At 36.2% G+C, this 22,099-nt stretch overlaps 2 protein-coding genes across 2 annotated transcripts in view; one reads left to right on the top strand and one right to left on the bottom strand.

Annotated features, from left to right (window-relative positions):
- Positions 1-1,976: 1,976 nt before the first annotated feature.
- On the bottom strand, positions 1,977-20,181 carry LOC111192121 (sialoadhesin). Its single transcript, XM_022668684.2, has 5 exons — positions 19,851-20,181; positions 9,863-9,942; positions 8,230-8,613; positions 3,478-3,565; positions 1,977-2,289 (listed from the first exon to the last, which is right to left on the bottom strand). Exons 1-5 carry the CDS (start codon positions 19,997-19,999, stop codon positions 2,247-2,249), a joined length of 744 nt encoding a protein of 247 aa, XP_022524405.1. The 5' UTR covers positions 20,000-20,181; the 3' UTR covers positions 1,977-2,246.
- hpn (hepsin) overlaps positions 13,230-22,099 on the top strand; it is a 40,141-nt gene continuing 31,271 nt past the window's right edge. The window contains exons 1-2 of the mRNA XM_022668683.2: positions 13,230-13,462; positions 14,996-15,119. Coding sequence (XP_022524404.2) covers positions 15,101-15,119 — 19 coding nt within the window. The 5' untranslated portion in view covers positions 13,230-13,462; positions 14,996-15,100. The remainder of the gene's footprint in view (positions 13,463-14,995; positions 15,120-22,099) is intronic.

Below are 22,099 nucleotides of genomic sequence, written 5' to 3'. Positions count from 1 at the left end.
TTGTGCGTCTTCACTGAGTGGTAGGGAGGAGTTATAAACACACAGCATAGTGAGAACAAGAACAGGAAGTAGGGGAGATTTACAAAACACAATTACAAAATGTACAAATAATATGCACAATCAGAGGCTTAACATTTTTTGTCTGATTTAAATGGGTCTTTGATTTTCATAGATTTGCATATTTTATCATATATGTTTGTAGCACTCTCTTCCATGTTGAGTACACAAAAAAAATAAAAAATAAAGATTACATACATTTTTGACATTTGGTTACATATGTATACTTCATTTTTTACATAATTTGATAATAAACTAATTTAAGCATTAAAAAAGCACTGGAGACCCTCAGCAGGTGAAAAAGTTGGCTCTTTTTAGTGATGCGAGCCAAAAGAGCTGTAATTTCCAACTCTAGTGGTCAGAACTCAGGCTGCTTAAAGGGCAGGGGCAAAAAAATATTAATTTGGTATTTGCACTTTGGGTTGGCACAGAAGCCACTTCTTAGTGTCACTGTTTACTACTTGAGAGGTAAAAGAGCACCCATGGATGGACACTCATTAAACACATAATCAATAAACTACGGAGAAGAATTTAATTCGGACAGTGTTCATTTAAAGCGGCGGAACTTTTCTTGTTCACACGGCAGCGACGCGCTTTCTCCGCCTTTCTATCGCCGTTTTGGGGCGTGTCTCCTGAAAGAGCAAGCAGTTTATCTGCCACCAGCAAGAATGTGTAGAGTTGTAGTTCAGTGCTGTGTATGAACTAGACACTGTTCTTTTTTATCGCTCGGTGAACCCTCCGTCTCTGTTATCTTACAGAGAGGTAACATGGAGCACAAAAAAGCCTGAAAAAGCTGAAATTTTCTTCAACTGGACCGTAGTGATTTCTAATTAAATACCCCTGATCTAGAGGCACATCGCTTCATTCTTCATTTATTTCAAGAAGGGGAACTCTAGTGGGAACTTAATCACTTTTTCCACACAAGAAGGGCAGCCTGTAGGTAACTTTGTCTTATTTATGTCATAGAGGGTAGTTTATGACTTGTAGGCAATAGGGCAGGGGCAGTTGACCCCCCTAACTCCCCCCCCCCCCCTGAGTCCACCCAGTGATAGTGGTTGAGGCTAAAGAGGCTAAAGAGTTGCTGAGCCCAGTACTAGGCAATGCAAGGACGGAGCAGATGACGCATAAGCATACTCAACTTTTCCCCAAGACTCCTGACTAAGCTCTCTTTGCTACCACTGTAATACTCACTGAGTACTGAAGGAGCACTTAGTATGATGACAGAAGCACTGTCATCACTGAAGACTGTATAAATGATACTGCTGTAAAAACACTTTCAGATAATGGTACAGTTTCACCTCAGACCAGATATTGTGTTAGAAAGACAACATTTTCCAGGCTTTTAATTTAATAAAAAAACAATGTATCCTTTTTTATTTATTCATTAGGAGTGCATTGCAAAAACATATAACAGTGCATGTAACCAGCTATGAGCCAAACTAATAATACACTATATTGCCAAAAGTATCCGCTTGCTTGGATTAAGCTACTCAGTCATAGAAACCCTCCATTCCATGAGTATCTCTATGCTCTACTGTTCTTGATCTGATCTGAAGCTACATGAAGTTTGGAGGTCTGTAGGGATGAACTCTGCAGAAAGTTGGAGCTCCTTAGCATCCGCTGACCCCGCTGATCTGTTATTTTACACTGCTGTCGTTCCCAGTCTCTTCCACTGTGTTATAATATCACTGACAGTTGGCTATGGAATATTTAGTAGTGAGTAGTGAACATTTCACGACTGGACTTGTTGGACAGGTGCTGCATCCTGTCATGCTACCACAGTGCTGGAGTTCACTGAGCTCCTGAGAGCCTGAGACCCATTCATTTTTTCACTAATGTTTGTAGAAGCAGTGCCAGCATGACTATAGATGCTTGGTTTTATTCACCTGTGTCCATTAAAGAGATTGAAACACCTTCAATTATTTGTAAGGCTGTGCAAATATTTTTGCCAATATAGTGTATGCGCCATAAATAGCAGTAAACAGAGTAAATAAATAAACCAGCATTCCAATAAAATCCAACATTAAAAACATAATTGCTTGCGGTCTTAACTGTGAAATGTTAATTAAAAAGGCATAAGATAGAAAGTTAAAATGTGAAAAAGGCAGTTTCTTTACAGGAGTTTCAGTCATTAGTATATTCAGGTGATGATCTGCTGTACACTGGGCAGCACTCAGAGGGTCCTCCACTCATATTGTGCCATCTCTCCGAAGTGATCTTGATCGCCTACGTCTGAAAAAAACAATAGCAGTGTAAGTATCTTCTTTCTCTTTATCTTAACATTTAAAATGATTCAGTCAAATGACAAATGTACACTCTTTCTTCCTTAATCCAAATGCAGTCAATCAGTTGACCCTGATGGAAAAAACGCCATGGTCAGCTCTAGATTAGCTCTTGACCATAGAGTGTGTTTGTATGTGAGTGTGATGGTTTAGTTTAATCAACCATCCAACATCCATCCATCCATCCACCCATCCATCCATCCATCCATCCATCCAACTATCCATCCAACCATCCATTCATCCAACCATCCATCCATCCATCCAACCATCTATTTATCCAACCATTCATCCAATCATCCATCCATCCATCCATCCATCCATAAGCTATATGTGCAGTATGATCAAGCTTGACCAGACTGATTGACAGTGATTGAGTTTGATGTTTTAGTTGGTCTGCAACTGTAGAATCAACCAACCAAACAACCAACCAACCAACCAACCAACTAACCATCCATCCATCCATCCATCCAACCATCCATCCATCCATCCATCCATCCATCCATCCATCGCTCCATCCATCCATCCATCCATCCATGCATCCATCCATGCACGCATCCATCCATCCATCCATCTACAAGTATAACCAACCTGGACAAGCCTTTTGGACCAGATTGACCAGATTAGATAATTTAAAACCAGCTACCAGAGCTGGAGTTTGGGTTTGGGTAGAGCAGGGTTACAGGAGAAATATGGTGTAAAATGGACTTAGGGTGTAGTAAAACACGATAACGAATAATGGGGGTAAACAGAGATGGGCAATTCCACAAAAAGTTGTACTTGTTCTCATGTTTCACTACACTTCAAGTCCATTTCACACCAGAGTTCTCCTTTAATGCATGTTTGAATTTTTAATTTTAGACCTAAATCTATAAAAATGGGCAAGAATACACAGAACTATTTGGGAATGCTTGTGCAGTTTGAAGGGAGTGTGTAGTGATTTTGGTACACAGTTTATATGATGCTAAATGGAAATATCAGCTCCTACTGCTTGTTAGCTACATGCCTAGTGGCTCCAGTTCAGAGCTAAAGAAAGCAAACATCAGGCCACAACCATGTCTCAACTACATTTGCGTAGGAAATGATGTAAAAAAAAAAACGGCCTTATGAGGTAGAAAGCTTTATTAGCACACTTCCTTACCTTCTGACCCAAACAGCAATAACAGCTATTGCTCCCAGAATGAAGATAACTCCAATCACAATGCCAACCACAGAGACACGGCTACCATCTGCAGCACACACACATTTACACAGTTACTACACAGTCATTCTATATATACACTCCACATCACAGACATAATGCATTTAATACAGTATTAAAAAAAAACTGTACAGTAACACCCCTTTCAGCGAGTATCTCAAGATCTTCTTTCGGTGACTGTCACTTATAGAAGCCCATTTCCACTATCTCAAATAAAAAAACACCCAGCACATATTTCTTTTTCTTCTTTATTCCATAAATAGCGCTAATTCTTTTGAGCTGTCTTATTATTTAACGATGCTAAGCCATTACTTTGAGATATTTTCTCATTATTCTGAGATACTAAGTCATAACTTTGAGATGATATCTCATAAATTTGAGATACTTAGTCATTACTTTAAAATGCTCACATTTTTTGAGATACTATCTCATTATTCTGAGATATTTAGTCATTGTTTTGAGATGTTATCTCATAATTCTGAAATGCTTAGTCACTATTTTAAAAATGCTCTCATTATTCTGAAATACTATCTCATTAATTTGAGATATTAAGTCATTATTTTAGAATGCTTTCCTTATTTTGAGATACTTTTGAGATCTCATTATTTGAATATACTATCTCAATATATTGAGATACTAAATCATTATTCTAAAATGGTAAGTCATTATTTTGAGATGCTATCTAATTATTTTAAAGGAGAACTCATTGTTCTGAGATGCTCTCTCATTTTTCTGATAACCTAAGTCATTATTCTGAGATACTATCTTATTATTTGGAGAAACTATTTAATTTTGATATGATAAGTCATTATTTTGGAATGTTATCTGTTACACTGTAGCTTTTTTATTATTCTGAGATATTTTGAGATATTTATTATTATATTCTGAGATAAGTCATTATTTTAAGATACATAATAATTATTCTAAGATATTAAGTTATTATTTTGAGATACTATCTCATTATTTGAATATACTATCTCAATATATTAAGAGATATACTAAGTTATTATCCTAAGATGCTAAGTCATTATTTTGAGATGCTATCTAATTATTTTAAAGGAGAACTCATTGTTTTGAGACACTCTCTCATAATTCTGAGATACTAAATCATTATTTTGAGATCTTATTCTTTGGAAATAGAATCAGTAGACTTTGAAGAGGTGCTATTCTACAGTGCTTCTTAGTATCTCAGAATAATGAGATAATGTCTCAAAATTATAACATCTCAGAATAATATCTTATGATGTCAAAATAATGAAATAGCATCCAAAAATAATGACTTAGTATCTCAGAATAAGATACTTTCTGAAGGTCTTGTGTAATCCAATGCAGAAGAAAATGGTTACCTAAAATGCGTAAGATGTATAGTTTTGATGTTGATGAACACTGTGGACTCAGTAGGACCATTTCAGATGTTAAATCTTGCTCTGTGTTCTGGGTCAGCATCTCCACACTGGTGCAGAGTTTATCCATAAGATGATAAAGTGGATCCAGTGTAAAGGGGAAGATCTACTGCTGCTATGAGACAGTGTCAGATACTGTTTGATGTCCTTCCTGTCAGTACTCACTCACTCTTCTTACTCCGAGTGGCACATTATTAGCCACAAACAGACTCAAACAGTGTGCCGCTATCATGTGTTACCAGGGAAAACCCTATTTAGCATAAACTGAGACACAGCCAGTGTGATTCACTACAGTCAGCACAATTCCAGGATGCCAAGAAGAAATCACCACTTCCTCAAAGGCTTTCTGTTTATAGTGAATTTCTGACACACTGCTGAAGATCACACCAGCCTCCTGAACTGTTAACATTATGACGGTGGTAGCTAGGGGTGTGCCATATTGTATTGTACACAATAATACAGCAAAATTTTTGAAATAATAATTAAACAATTGGTGGCAATCGATTAAAAAAAATCAGATTAATCACAACAATATTCTGTGATTAACTGGGATTATTGCCACTTGTTCTTCTTAAGACATACATTTTCATAAAGCATACTTAAATAAAGCCAGTGATGGGCGCTGGAATAAAGAATGCTTTATAAACTGGATAGAGGAAACTTTTTTTTACTTTATTATAAACATCTCAGCTTGGTTGTAAGGATTTCTGAATCAGAACTTAATTTGCTGAGTATAAAAGACAAGTGTTTTCTCCCATGTTGCCACTCTTCAGAGAAGATGCAAAGAGGAGAAAAACTTGCAATTGACCACCTTAACCCTTTCTCATAATTGGATTCACCTGCATATGTGGGTCAAAGGTCAGTGAGCTCACCAAACAAATTTTGTGTTTCAATAATTAGTGCTAAAGGTATTCAAATCAATAAAATGACAAGGGTGCCCAAATGTATTTACCTGCCTAATTTAGTTTAAAGAATTATTGCACACTTTCTGTAAATCCTATAAACTTTATTTCACTTCTCAAATATCACTGTGTTCATCTGCTATATGATATATTTAACCGAAATTGCTGATCTGAACAACCAATATTATAAGGGGTGCTCAAACTTTTCATACCACTGTAGATAGTTGGAACCTGGACATACTGTAACAGGGTGTTCCAACAGTACAGTGACCATAAAAACACATCAAAGCTGTTTGTGGGATGGATAAAGCAGACCAATATTAAGTCTTTAAAATGGTCTTCCCAACTGTCTGAACTCAAGCCTGTCAAAAATATATGTACTGGTCATAATGTTATGTTTGATCGACTTGATCGATGATGAATGTAGAAATGAGGCATAATACCAGTCAGCCAATAAGACCACAGATTATTAACATATAATCTTAAAGAGAGAATTTTAACGTGGCATTTTAAGGGAAAGCAACATGTAAGAAAAATTTCATCGATAGAGTTAGACTGGAATAAACACAGAGCCAATATCCAAGAAGATAAACAATATCTTCTTTCACTATTATCACAAGGAAATTGCAGTGATGTTGGTCTGGAGTGTTTGAGGAAATGTCTGGTCTTTAGGGTTAAACTATTCTATCAGAAATAGGGAAGCTGTATGGTCTGAAGAAACGTCTGTTGCAGCAAAAATAGTGCACAGTGCACCATGACCTTTAGTGTGCTTACATCTGTTTCACTCCTGCTTCTCTTTGCCTTTGCAAAATCATATTTTCTGCTATTTCTGTAGTGATTGTAGAAGCAGCAGCCATCTATCTGTAGCAACTGGTTTTGAACCCTATAACAGTAACTTCAACATAATATATTCCCTTCTTTATCTTAATAGGAAAGGGGTTGAGTTTGTTTTATTAACAGATCCTTTAAAGCTGTTTTGAGATTTCAGTTGTAGAAACAAACACATATATAAAAAATTGACTGGATTTGATTTGAGGATATTATCTCCATCAAAGTTAAAAACATGGATCTCAATTTCCCTCATTTTGTGTTCTTTGACCTAAATCTTGCAGCTGTTCTTGCAACATTGTGTTAAAACTTAATCATAAATGAAACCATAGAAATGCTACACTGCAAAAAAAAATACTGGCAAAAATAAGACAAAATATATATAAACTGAGACATATATGCTAAAAAACATTTTTTTTCTTAGTTTCTTAGTTTCTTAATTTCTTAAAATAAGGAATTAAGTCTCAAAATGTGTCAAATAAGACCTAAATCAAGCACATATCACTGATGTTTCATGTTAAATAATTCATTTGGACACAATAAATCAGAATAACTTGACAACTGATGAAATTTTGAGTTCAGATTACTTAAGTATCAAATAAAATCAAATAAGTCGACAAATCTGTGAGACTGATTAAGATCATTATTCCTAAAATAAGCAAAATAATCTTGCACTTACAATGGTTAATTACACTTTAAATGATCCAGTTCAGTGCCATTCGTGTACTATTTATTCTAAGATATTCCACCTCAAACTATACAAGCCAAGCATAGTTTACATATAAGGCAAGAAAACTCAAGTGTACTTTTCTTAAGTGTATTTTGATCAAAAGATTAAGTACAAGTATATGCTAAATACACTTACTGTTGACTCTTCTGTATACTTGTCAGTATAAGCCAAGTATACTTAAGTATCATTATGTTTAGCATGTCACTGATAAGTACAAAAAAGTTATCTGAACCATACTTGCCTAATTTTAGTTTAAAAGAAGTATTCTAAGGGCTTTGAATGGTCCAGCGGGCTAAGCACTGCCACTATGATCAGGAGATTGTGGGTTCGAATCCTGTTCATGTAGCTTGCCATCGGCCGCCAGAGCCCTGAGAGAGCACACAATTGGCCTTGCTCTCTCTAGGTGGGTAGATTGCACTCTCTTTTCCCTCATCACTCCAAAAGGGTGATGTTGATCAGCACAAGGCATCTGTGAAGTGATGTATTAGAACTGAGTTGCTGCGCTTTCCTCCGAGTGCCCTGTGATGCTACTCGACAATGCTGCATCAGCAGCAGTTCAAAAAGAGGCGGAGTCTGACTTCACATGTATCGGAGGAGACATGTTCTAGTTTTTACCCTCCTAGTGTTGGGGCATCACTAGTGATAGGGGGAGTCCTAATGAGTGGGTTCGGTAACTGGCCGTGTAAATTGATGAGAAAATTAGAAATAAAATTATAAAAAGAATTATACTAATAACACACTTGAATAAACTTCTTTTTCTAATGGTGCTTAAGTGACACTGAGAAAATTCTGTATGAACAATGTAACTGGAACATCTCCTCAACAGTACCTGTCACTTGTAGGGTGATACCCTTCTGGCCTGGCAGCTTTTCCACGGGGTGGTCCGTAATAAACCGAAACACGTAGACCCCACTATCAGTGGTCCTCAGGTCTGTTATCCTGAAAGAGCAGTTTTTGGACCCGGTTGTGCCCAGGTATTGCACCCTGCCCCGGTACGCAGGGTCTATGAAGATCCCACGGCTGTGGTAGATGTATGTTTGGGTGATGCAGAAGCTCTCATTCCGACACCACATCTCAGAAAGCACTTTGCGAGGCGTCCCCTGTGATGAGTCCTCAGGGAAGTCGTAAGTGCATGGCACCGTCACAGAGGAACCAGCGGGAGCACGGATTGGACTTTCTGGAACCTGTACCATCCAGTCCCCGGCCAGAACACCTAAACAAAAGACAACATACTGTAGATTTAGCTCAGTGTTAATGTTGAGACCGGCAGACTTGCAAGAGGGCTGATTTATAGGACATTTTAAGGACAATTACAATCAGAAGATTTAGATATATCGTAGGAGAGATTTTCAAAGTCGGAGGCCTCATTGTACACCCTGTGCAAGGTGTATCACAATGCTTATTGCTATCTTACACCCAATCAACAGTATTTTCACACCTTTAACACCCGTGCTGTTAAAATAGCGTCAGAGTTTAGGAATAAATCAAAACTGATAGCTCCCTGTCCTTAGTGGTCACACCTGTGTCTAGTTTGTTAGCCATCCCCCTCATTATCTTCCCCAGGTGTTCTTTGTTTCCCCAGCTCCACATATACCCTTTGTCTTGCTTATTTGACCTTTTGAGTAGCTGGTATCTTTTGTTGTCTTTATTCTGTTTGTCTTCTCTTTTTGTTTGTATTTTCTTATGATGGCAACAGTGGGTCTTTTAGGAGATCTAATTAAATGAGTTGACTCGGAAAATGATTTGCTCTTGTGAGACATTCAAATCATGCTCCACCCACCACAGTGACATCTGGTGGGCAATCAGGCACTTCAACCTATTTGTATTCAAGTTCAATGATGCTGAACAGAAGACCTAGGTAGTTTTGAGCATTCATACTGCATTATTAGCTCAGTGCTAAAAGAAAATAGCATTATACTAAAAACTGGAAGTTTGAATTCACGTAAAGGTCCTCTGGGTTTAAGGGTACTTACCTCCATGAAGAGAGATATATGGCACTAAAACTGCAATTTATATCATTATAATATCAATAATTAATATCTCATTAACTACATTTCATTATTTCTGACAGCAAATGTGTCAATTTAACGGTCCAGAGGACCACCATTTAAATTGTTGCCTCCAACTGAAGCTATCTCAGTTATAATCTGTTATAGACTGTTCCTCAACAATGTTTTAAATTTAAACATTCACTACATGAAAAAAGCATAGGAAGACTGGCACATTGCACCTACAGAAGCTTTTATAACATTTGATTTCAAATCTATAGGCATTAATATGGTGTTTGTCTTAGGTTTGGAACTCTGCAGTTAGAAACAACTAAATTCAATCTTTAATTTGTCCATTCAACCCATATTACACGTACACAGATCACTTTTCTACACCAGTCCTGTTGCTGTATTTTTTGTACAGAAGTTGTGACAAAAAACAATGCAAAAAAACAAAGACAGGTTTAATCTCACCTGAAACGATCAGAGAAGTCCAGAGCCATTCGGTCTGAAGGTGACCCACGCCCATCTCAGCTGCCTCGTGTTGAGTTCTCCTACAAATGCACAGAAATCTGCAGCTTTCACAAACCACAGCAGGAGACTCTCACTTCTCTTTTCTGGTGTTGCCAAGTGAAGTGGTAAAAACAGCTCTGTGGTGTGTAAAGAAATGCTTCTTTAGCTACCGGGCTAATGTAGCTAAAGAGTACACAATAAAGAGCACACAGTGTGACACAGAGATACACATTGTGGTTAGAATGTTAGAATGTTGTGAATGGGGGGCTTAAAGTGGGCCTAACTTCTACAACAGTCACAATGTGTGTGTGCGTGTGTGTGTGTGTGTATGTGTGTGTTTGTGTGTGAGAGGATGGGAGGGAGTTCAAATATTTCTAGAACTGTGTAGCTACTTTAAAAAAAGTTAATAAACACTAATTGTCACACATTAGCCTGTGTCTGTCCTGTGTTTTTCCCTCTTTTGGTTTTCTGTGCTCCTGCCCTCTGTTTTCCTGTCTTGTGTTCCCAGCCATGTGCTTTTTGAGCACATGGCATTGTTTTGTTATTGTCCAGTCTCCACCCTAGCCCCGCCCTAGTCCTTAGTGTTATCACCTTGTGTTTCATTTGTAACTCCGCCCCTCATTACCTCCACAGGTGTCCCTAGTGTGTGCCTGTGTATAAATACCCCATGTGCTCCTTTGTTCTCTGTCCTGCTTTTTGTGTGATGCTGTCCTGTTCAGCCGTGTCTGTATGTTAATCTATGTCTTGTCTACAGGGTTCTGGTTTGTTTTCTTTATATTGTTTGATTCTTTGTTAGTTTATTTCACTTCTTTGTTTGTTTTGAACTGGTTTAGTTATTTGTTTTTTAATAGTCTTTGTTTTATAGTCTTAGTGTTTATTTTCTTGTAATAGTTTTTGGTTTGTCGTATTATATCAATTAAAACCGACTTGCATTTGCATCCGGCCTCCTCCGTGTTACACTAATAAACATTAATAGATAAATGCTTACACATTTACAGTACCAACACTAAATACAATATCCTTAATAGCATATGTGCCAATCACACAATGGGAAGGTAGGTTCTATTTGATTGTGATGGTTAGCTGGTCTATAAGTGCGAGCAACCTCACAAAGTTAAACAACTGGTATAACAAAGCTTCACTAAGCTGGTTGACCAGCATGAGCAGCAGGATAATGCATGTCCAAGCTTGGTCATATTGGTTGACAATCTTGGCCTGGTTGGCAGAGGTGTCAAATTATGAAGCACAAACACTTTATTACCTTACCTGAGTAGAAGGTTTGGTTATCTATACTTTACTGGAAAAATATAATTTTGTTACACGTTTTACATTTACTTCTTACATTTTCATACAACTATCTGAACTTTCTACTCCTTACATTTTAAATATAGCCTTGTTACTCCTGTTTCATTTCAGCTCGTTTTCATTCCGGCTTCTCATCGTTCAATAAAACCCCTATCCAGATAAATCTCTCCATCCAGATAGAGTAAATTTGATTGTGATTGGAAGAAAAGTATAAACATACAGTATACCATTCCAACACACTGTTGGTTTGTACAATCCATCACACCAGTGTATGCCAACCAGTATATAGCCAATCAGTGCAGGGTATATTTTCACTCAGATGTCCAGCTTTTCAGTCACCTTGACCATCAAAGTCACCTTAGACCTCCTGACACCAGCTACTAGAGAGCTGGTCTTGAGGTGGATTTTTCAGCATAGTGGATCTAGCTACTTTTGCATTAGCCACTTGCATCTTCAGCCACAATTTGTTTTGGTGACTTTGACACTAGTCTGTCAGCTGTTCTTGTGAATCAGGCTGTTTATAGCCCTAGAATCTGCATTTGCATACAATGCATGTTATAAGCCTATTGTGTACTATTAAGCACATCATGTGAAAAGCTAAAAAGCAAGGTGGAAAAAATACTGAAAAATTGTAATTAAGAAAAAGTACCTTTACTTTGCTAAAATTCTACTCAAGTAAAAGTAAAAGTACCCATCTAAAAATCTACTCGAGTATAAGTAAAAAAGTACTCAATTTAAAATGTACTTTGAGTAAAAGTTACATAGTTACTTTTATTTATTTGATGTAAAAAAGTACAAATCATAAATTCAATCTTTTTAATTAATTAATTAAATTAATTATAATAATTTGGACTTTTCAGGCAGTATTTGTTCAGACCACCCCATAAAACGTTTTCAAGAACAAATGGCATAGGTTTCTATGATCCATTTTTTTCTTTACTGTTAAAAGTTTATGGTCATATGAGTGACTATAAACTGTAATTTTATAGTTTTACAGTTCATTATTATTTTTTAACTTCGTCATGTTTTTTTTAACATCCAAGCAGATTGTTTAATGTTTCCAATAAAAACTTAAGGAATTATCATTAAAAACATGAAATCATACAAAAAAACTGTTGGTGGGCGCATGCGCAGTGCCGTAAAAAAGGACACATCGATGGGTAGCATAACTCGACAGAACACCGGTTCCCCCGAGCCACACACACAGACCCCCAGGCTACACAGCTGATTCACACAGCATCTCTCCCGCTAACCCTAATAAACATTGCTGGGAAAAGTTCAGCTGCGCGACCATGGAGAACAAAATTCAAATTCCTTTTTTAATTCAGACAATTAGTAACGGGGAGTTTTCCAATTTGGCGAAGTAAATTACTTGTGTCAAAATGTACTTGAGTAAAAGTACCTATTTCAAAAACTACTTTAAAAATTACAAATTACTAGTAAATTCAGTTTTCAAGAGGGCCCTCTCACTAGTGGCTGAGAGTAGCCAGCAACTTCAATTTGCTATTCCTGCAGTTGGCAAAATATGAAACTTCAGTAGTTATCCATCAGGAAACCAGAAAAGAAGGGAAGTGGAAGAAAAAGAAAAAACAGCAGAAAACATTAGGTGATAATTTACACTGGATAAATTGGATAAGTTGGATAAATTAGACCTACGTGTGGTATGTTAGCTACCTGCCGGGCAGTCAATGCTAGTAATGAACTATAACACATTTTTGGGGGGGGTGTGGTGGTTCATTTTTCTTAGGGTCCCTAAAAGCCTTGTAACACCACTGGTAAGAATGAACCAACCAATGAACCAGAGCAGCACCTGTTCCATGTTACTCCAGATTTCTTTAGTTTTCTACCTGTATTCAGACAAGCCACGCTCACTCACGCTGGCGAGCATGAACTACTAACCAATCCTGGCCCAGGAGGAGGGGTATCACTAGCCAATCAGCAGCCATGTGGGCGGGAAATGCCGGAGTACAGGTGTGGAGGGAAGCAGTGGGAGCATACCTGGCCACTTGGGAAAGTTTTTTTTGTTTTTATTGTACTGACCGGAAGAAGGAGCGGGCTCGGACTTTTGGAGACAGCTCGAGTGCGAGGAGACGAGCGGCGCGAGAAAAAGCTCATTGTGGAGGAAAATAAAAGAGTGCAGGCTCGAGGGAGGGAGAGAAAATGTCAGACTGGATGCTCTGAGAAAGCAGAGTCGGTATCCAACTTCATGTCTTTGTTGGTGGAGCTGAGGATTTTACCTTTACCTGAGTGAGGAAGGTGAGTGATAGAGCTGGAACTGAGGGAAAACGGGGAGATTATGAGGTGGAAATGTTCATTTCTGTCAGGACTAAAGTAAGATACAGTAAATAAATGAGTAATTGAGCTTCTTTTAGCTAAAAAAAATGTATTTTTCTGTGGAAGTTGTTGTGAGTGGATTGGCTGTAAGTGGGCAGAGAGGTGGGCAGTAAGTAGCTGACTGACTACACAGCCTAACAGAGCTGCCATGTTAACTTCAGTAGCTTAGTAAAAAATATCAAAACTTTATCATGTATTTACCATTAAAAAGTCTAGATTCAACATTTCAGCTACATAAAATAATAAGTTCTCATGGTATAGACCATTTTAAATATACTTGTGCTTTTATTTTTGACATGTTTCAGACAACAGGACACTGTATAATAAGGTCTGGATAATATAAATAATATATATTATACATTGTGACATATTCCTTGACATATTTCGTTCTGTACCATTTAGTAATACAATAAAAGCCACAGAAATATTTAGCCAATTTATGCAGTAAACTCTGAGATAAATGTCAGTCAGATGCTGTAAATAATGTAAAATGTGTGCATTATAAATAAGATGATCATTATTAATATATTGAACATTATTAAAAATTGAATTGTTGTCCCGTCCTATTATATCTGTAAATATGCTGGTAGAGAGATAGAATAAAGAGGTAAAGGGTAATTCCATTTGTATATTTTTAAATACAAGTTTAAGATTTAATTTCACTTTCAATATAAAAGTGATTAAATAGTAGTAAGCAGTTGTAAGCTTTTAATAAGTGCTATATTATCCCTTTTTTACTTCACTTTTAGGGGATTTTATTTTATTCTATTTTGTTGGTTAAGCTGATGGACTACTTTACTATTGATTCATCTTCACATTTTAGCATTAGCATTTTATTTTAGCCTGAAAAAGATTTGATAAAGAGAACAAGACATGAATAATTTAGGTCCAGTATTATTTTCTTTTCTGATAGATGTTTAGTGTATTAAGAAAGTCAGTTTCCCAGACAGGATTAAGTCTAGACTTGGACTACACAGCATTCTGAATAGACATTTTTAGGAAGATATAGTCTAAAACTTAGCTATAGTCCTACAATCCTTCCTATAGAGTCTTTCCCATAGAGGTTAGGGGCATTGTCCTACTGCCTTTTTTTTAAACTTCATTAAAGTCATTAAGCCAATAAATTACATTATTTAAAAGTAAATGCACTTATACGTTATTTTGGTTTAGAGGTACACTACCCTTGACTATACATATATTTTCCTAAAGAAATACTGAACTGTATTTAGACTGCTGTGTTCATAATGATCATAAAAGGCAGAAAAAGGCCTCATCTGAAAGGAATCTGACACATTTTTAATGGCCTGTCTTTGAAAACATTTAACCTGTTGACTGTTCTGTTCTCCAGAATTCGTAACTCGCTTTGCCCTTTGGTTTATTTAACTTGTTTAACCCGTTTTTGTCCATCCTGGCAGTTTGATTAGCGCGATTCACCGTTTTCTCCCTCATTCGCAGGTTAAAGGAGAAAACGGGACACTGGTTGTGGTGAGGGGGATTTTCGGGAGCGTTCCATCCTCCTGCTTTTGTTCCAGTTTTCTCTGTTTTTCATTTTGCGAGGAGATGAAAGAGAAAAAGATAGGTGAGTACTGAATGCACAAAAGACAGATTGTGCCTTTTTTTGACAGCAGACATCGGACGAGCGAGCTGTTAAACATTAATGGAGCGAGCTTCTGACGACTTATTTGAGGATAGGACCTGTTGTGTTGGGTAGGACTGAGTGTTATAGCCAGTTATTAGTACTGTAACAAGGTCAAAGGTTGTTTAATGGGTCATCAAGTGATGTCACCAGTCCTATTTGTCAACAGGGCTTGATTAAAGAAATTAGCAGGGGTGAGAGGGTTTCAGATATGTAACTGAAATATTGGATAAAAATAATATTTTTAGGATGAATCACCATTGACAAACCTCATTTTATTCAGAGTTACGCTCACGTCTAGCTGGTAATGGATTGAGACATGGTTTCTTTGTTTTGTTTGAACCACCAAGTTTAAACAAGTGTAGCTGGACCATGTGCACGTGTCCACGTTCACATTTCCTGTGTGCACAGAAAAAAGGTGCTGTATATTTTGTGGAATGTTTTTTCTCCCTCAAGCTACAATATTTTTACATTTAGGTTAAGAAGTCCCTTAACCTAGTAATAAAAGTATAGCTAGAATACTAAGGATTGCGCTTCCAGAATAATACTGAAGTTTAGTAACACAGAGCACAACTTTGATTCTCATCCAATATATATTTTTTAATTACTGCTATTTTCAAAAATATCTTACATTGTACATCTCCACTTGATGTAATAATACAGTAATGAAGACAGTGAGACATTAACCTGATTGCAATCTGCACTGTAAGCCCGGATAATCTGAATTTACTTCAGAAAATTGAGAAAACTGGTTGCCTTAAAAAAGTTAAGTAATGGGTAATGAAAGCTTAAGTTAGCATAACTTAGAACATCAAGTTATTACAACTAAAGGGGAATCACTACACACTGATTGTGAGTGTTAGAAACTGTTGGACACACCCAGTATGCAAATAGATTGTGACAGAAGCCAATGGAAAAGAATCTGTTAATGGCAACAGACTAAACTCAGTGATTATAAGTTGGTTCAACTCAAAGATCTCAGTTTGAATGTTTATGTGCCCACAAATGTTCAACTAAAAATAGTTGAGTACTGTCTAGAAATATCCAATTTTATGTAAAACAGACTTAAATTATTTGACGTTTGTGTTTAGAGTGTGCAATTTTGTGTTTAAAGTGACCACTTAGTTACTGGTTTTCCAGAAAAAACACTGACTTTTTACATATGAAATACTATCCACAGACTGTATGTAATCTGTAAACATTTATAACTTCTTAATGCATTAACAATAGTAAGATGTTGGTAGAATGCTTTGCGACTCTACAACTGAGAAATTGTGTGCATATGTGTCCAGGAAAAAAGTGTAATAATAATTTAGAACAGTGTGGGCTTCTTATGGAGGATATATTTTACAGCTCTAGGGTGGCACAACTGTCTAACTGCCAGCTCATTGAGCAACAGAAGATCGAACCATAAGTTTCAGTTCTTTATGATGAGTTGTATTGACCTGCAGGTGGAAATTTGTAGTAAACAATGAGTAAAACGATGAGTAAAAACAGATATATTTCAGGTATATTTATTTTTACACTTGGTTTTAGCTCAACTAGACGTTTTGAACAATTATTTGTTAGTAGCGTTAAATCACTTCCACTCAAGACATCTACAGCTGATGTTTTCTGTTCCTTCAATGGCCCAGTGCCTTTATACTAGATTTTGGAACATTGCTCTAATGATTTGATTGTATTAAACGCTCCAAGAGTGTTAGTGAGGTCAGGTTGTTGAATTATAACCACCATCTTATCTTTCGGTGTGTTGTTGCTATCATAATGGCGGGATAAGTATGCTTTGTTCGGCTTGAAACTCGCAAAAGGCATGTACTTATTCTCTTAATTAATCACTTGCCATTACTTTTAAGAGTCAGGTGTGCTCTGACTTTGGCGGATTGCTATTCTAGTGGCGCAGCTGCTTGTTCACGCTGTGAAGGTGTTGTTGTTGTTTAGTTATTTTATGTTGTATTTTGTTTATTGTTGATGTAAAAGTTGGGTTTGTGAACTGCTGTGTGTATAGCGGATGTGTACGTGCACTGAGCATGCTGTTGTTGCCAAGATAACAATGAACGTCTAAATGTTGACGTTTGTCTGAGGCAATAATGCACCGGTGTTTTTTCGCGTTTTCTGTTTTACCTGAACACACCTCATTTTCAGACTACCACACCCTTTAGTGTAGATATATATATATATATATCTTACATCTTGTGTAGGGTGTAAAATAGGACCCATAGTGTCATATATCACTCTGTTACACTTCTTTTCAATCAGCTGAGTAGAAAAGTGTGATTTATGACTGTATATGAGCAAATATTTGTGGACAGCATTGTTATGTGACTCATTTACAGGCAATTAAATTATACAATGAAATTCTTACTTTGCTAACACTAACACACAGTATATTAAGAGAAATAAACACTACATAACATAAGTTAAACACTACACACATAATTAAACTTACATTTAAATTAAATAAATGATTAAATAATACATAAATAGATATGTAAAAGGTATACCTGTGCCAGTAGGTACCATATCACTGTTAACGCAGCTGTGTGGTCTGTGCAAAGAGCATGACAGCAATGCTACATGTGCATTACTGTGCAAAGATCATTAAGATCATGTCATAAAGTGCACTGTTAGCTGATTACACTGATTAAGCATAACATTATGACCACCTCCTTGTTTCTACAAGCATGCTCTGTTATTCTGCTCCACTGAGCATTTATGAGCACTTTTTTTAGTTATATAGTAATTACAGACTGTAGTCCTGTATCTGTTTCTCTGCATACTTTATTATTATCCTTTTTTCACCCTGTTCTTTAATGATCAGGACTCCACAGGTGAGAAAAAACACCACAGATCACACATTATTATTATTTTTATAATAATAATAATAATAATAATAATAATAATTATTATTATTATTATTATTATTATTATTATTGTTATTATTATTATTATTATTATTTTTTTTGTTATTATTGTTATTATTATTATTATTATTATTATTATTTGGGTGGTGGGTCATTATTATTCTCAGCACTGCAGTGATAAGCACTGATTAGCATGGTGGTGGTGTATGAGGCGTGTGTTGTGTTGGTTGTATAAGTGGATCAGATACAGCAGTGCTGATGGAGTTCTTAAACACTGTCCTCCGCTCTATTACACACTTCTGTATAGATAGATAGGTAGGTAGGTAGGTAGGTAGGTAGGTAGGTGGGAAGATAAGTAGGTAGCTAAGGTAGGTAGGTATGTATGTACGTAGACAGACAGACAGACTGACAGATAGATAGATAGATAGATAGATAGATAGATAGATAGATAGATAGATAGATAGATAGATAGATAGATAGATAGATAGATAGATAGATAGATAGATAGATAGATAGATAGATAGATAGATGGGAAGATAAGTAGGTAGGTAAGGCAGGTAGTACACAGACAGACAGACAGACAGACCGACAGACAGACAGACAGACAGACAGACAGACAGACAGACAGACAGACAGATAGATAGATAGATAGATAGATAGATAGATAGTCTGCAATGAGGAAACCAGCGTTGTTACCCACTATACAGGTAAAAACGATAGAAACAGCTAAACATGAGATTTAAAAGGCGTTTAAATGTCTGAATGTTGTTTAAACGTGAAAAGTGCTGATATTTAGTGATTAAATATGTAATCTGTTGTGTTTGGGCATTTTTAGAGACAGATTAAGTTGAGTGTAAATGCACCACACTACTCCAAAACACCATGCTGTTGAAGACATTTCTTTAACTAGATTAAATCTACTTCTGCTGTTCACTTTTGATGCTCTGGATCTGAATACAGGATTGATTATACTGTAGTTGTTTACACTGTAAAAAAATGCAAAGTCAGGCCAACTTAAAATATTGCAATAACAGATCATTTTTTGAGTAAATGCAACTTCTAGTATCTCAGTTGGGTCAATAAAACATAAAGGAGCAATTTCCCAGACAGGATTAAAAAGGTACATTAAAAAGGTACAATTAAAACAGCCGCAGCTGTTTTAATTGATTAAACATTGTGTAAGATGTTTAGTCTGCTGTGGCTCCTCCCTTCAACCCTTGCACGCCAGGTTTCTGAGAGTGGGGGGGCTTAACCTGCAGTATTTAATAAAATGTAAATAAATTGAGGGGGAGGGGACACAGACTGAACATATTAGACAGTTCTTTAATCAGTTCCAGCTGCAGCTCTTTTACTTATGCTTCTAAGAATAAACTCAAAATGTCTTTTTGAATGAACTGAGATGCACAAGTTAAAAAAAATTACTTGGTGGAAGTTTTGCCCAAACTAAACCCTTTTAAGTTGTTGAGTTGACTGCATGCATTGCATTTTTTTACAGTATTTTTACAGTGAAGAGAAAAGAAATAGTGATTTAATCAATGCTACTAAAACTTATGTAATGCATTGCATTTTTTACAGTGTAGAGCAGAAAAAATATTGAGTCAATGCTAATAAAGCTTTCAGAAAAAGTAGTAAGACCCAATGAATGGAACTGAATGAAAGAGCTACTGTTGAAATTTTAGTTAACTCATAAAACAGTCCCCTAATAATTCTGATAATTAAAATGAAAAGTCTCAGCAACACAACATTAATAAAATGAATAAATCTACTACTATAAGATATGTACATTTAGTTAATTAATTCTTAAAAAACTTACCTCAGGAAAAGTCCAAGACTGCAGTTGCCCTTAGGAGAGCTTTTTGCTCTTTCCCTGCTCAGACTTGACTCAAAAAAGGTGTGTCTATACTGTCTGCGGAGTGCAGATTGTAAACGCCTATGGCTGGGAGCTGACTCACTCCCACACATGTTGTTTCTACCCAGTCATTAGTTAAATAGGACGTACGTAGTTGCTCAGCTGAAGTAGTTGAAAATGGTGATTGTGGGTCATGGGGATAATTGAAGTAGCATGACAGGATCTGCTGCTTAGTGTAGCGTTTTTGATTCGCTCATGGATGAATTAGGTTTTATGCTAATAAAAGTGTGAACTTTGAAGGGCAGCTTGCTAGAATAACACTTCACACTGCTAAAAAGAAGATAAACATTGCGTAAACATCCAAGGGTGCATGTTTGGATGCACTGGTGCAGCTGTTTTATCTCCAAACATCTTATCTGTAGCAGCTGGACAGACGTAGCAGCGCTCACATGTTCACCGGATTTCTTCAAATCATAACACAGAATTATGTGGTTTTTACTGGAATTGCAGATCCAGCTGCATTCCATGACTCAAACGTCTGTGACTCAGTCAGCTCTAACTCCCTCACAGTCACACTTAGTTACATCTTTAGAAGAAGGCTGAACATCAGTAAACAGGGCTTTCCTCACAGAAGCAACCACAGTGCTCTGACCTCCAGTAACGCCACGCCTTTTTAGCACTGATAGAGTTTGTATCAGATTTGATTACACAGGAAAAAATGATGAGTAAATCTTACTTAAAAAAAGAACATATTACACTTAGGCCTGTCACGATAAGATTTTTTTGTGGAACATTTATTGCCCCAGAAATTATTGCGATACACAATATTTTTGTAATTTTAAGACTATTAAATGCCACAGACATAATGATAACAGAATAGACAACTAAATTTGAATTAATCTTTTATTATAATTAGTTTGGGAATTATATACTTGTTTCTTCACCTACTTTAGTCCACACTGTGTGTATGGAGTCACAGGTATAGAAGCATGACTGGATAAAATACTATTCACTATATATATATATATATATATATATATATATATATATATATATATATATATATATATATATATATATATATATATATATGTGAACAAATATACAAATAAACATAATAGACAATATCACGATTATCAAAAATTAGTGAGGTCATGTTTATTTATTGTACAATAAATCGATATTGCAATTATTGTGACAGGCCTAATTACACTGTCTCAAAACATGGATGGCATGTAATCCATGTGTTGCGACAGTGTAATATGTGTGTTTTAACTAAAAATATTTAAATTTCAGGAATTATAATATATTATATATCATAAATTATTTAAGAAATATTGTATAAATTAAGTAATTGTAATTAGGTAATATTGTATGCAGAAATTAAGTAAAGGTTACTAAAAGAAAGGATTGATTCAGTAAAAAATAAATTAAGTAAAGTTTACTAAAAGAAAGGATTGATTTAGCAAAAATAAATGAAGTAAAGTTCAATAAAAGAAAGGATTGACTGAAGTTCAGTTCACTTATTTACTAAAATAAGCAAATGCAGAAAGTTGCGAAACTTTTTTTAAGTAAAGTTTACTCATCATTCTGTTTTTGTTTAAAAAGCACATCATTTATGTTTCATATTTAATTTAACTATTCTTCCTTGAAGTCAGTTTGTGTTTCTGTGATTTTATGTACTAGAATAGAGGTCATAGGTCTTTCTTTTAGCGGTGGCTTGAATGATCAGGTCTGAACACTTGAGGCTTTAAGCTTTGTTCTTTCTGTTGGTATTTATTTATCTGTCTATAAACGCTTTGGACCTCAGTGGTAGAGTTGCCGGTCAGAGCTAGAGCTAGAGCTAAGTCAAAGTCAAGTCCATGGGCCCTGTTTTAGCTATCTGTTTTAGTGTGCCATGCACACCTTGATTTAGGGCATGTCAGTGTGTTGTTTGGTATCGTGTGGACACAAAAGGCATGACTTTATTCTCTTAATTAATTATGGGAGTGACCTGCCATACATTTAAGAGCCAGGTGCATTCTGACTTTGGCGCATTGCTATTTCAACAGCGCAGCAATCTAGACTTGTTTTATTATTTATATTGTTGATGTAGAATTTGGGTTTGTGCTGCTATGCGATCTTGTGTATATGTAACAGTGGGGGTGTACATGCTTTGAGAGTGCACAGCGCACCTGTGTTGCCTAGATAATAATGAACATCTGATGGTTGAT

Source organism: Astyanax mexicanus, chromosome 1 (assembly GCF_023375975.1).
Source record: "Astyanax mexicanus isolate ESR-SI-001 chromosome 1, AstMex3_surface, whole genome shotgun sequence".
In the NCBI taxonomy this organism is placed as follows: Eukaryota; Metazoa; Chordata; class Actinopteri; order Characiformes; family Acestrorhamphidae; genus Astyanax; species Astyanax mexicanus.
This window is presented reverse-complemented; position numbering and strand designations above follow the sequence as displayed.

What these genes read in the sequence shown, in the direction of transcription:
- LOC111192121 (XM_022668684.2), bottom strand. Translation starts at nt 19,999, where the DNA reads ATGTGTGGGAGTGAGTCAGCTCCCAGCCATAGGCGTTTACAATCTGCA. An exon ending in GACTTCTCTGATCGTTTCAG is followed by an intron (nt 8,614 to 9,862) that starts GTGAGATTAAAC and finishes TCTTTTGTTTAG; the next exon opens with GTGTTCTGGCCGGGGACTGG. An exon ending in ATTGCTGTTTGGGTCAGAAG is followed by an intron (nt 2,290 to 3,477) that starts GTAAGGAAGTGT and finishes TGTTTTTTTCAG; the next exon opens with ACGTAGGCGATCAAGATCAC.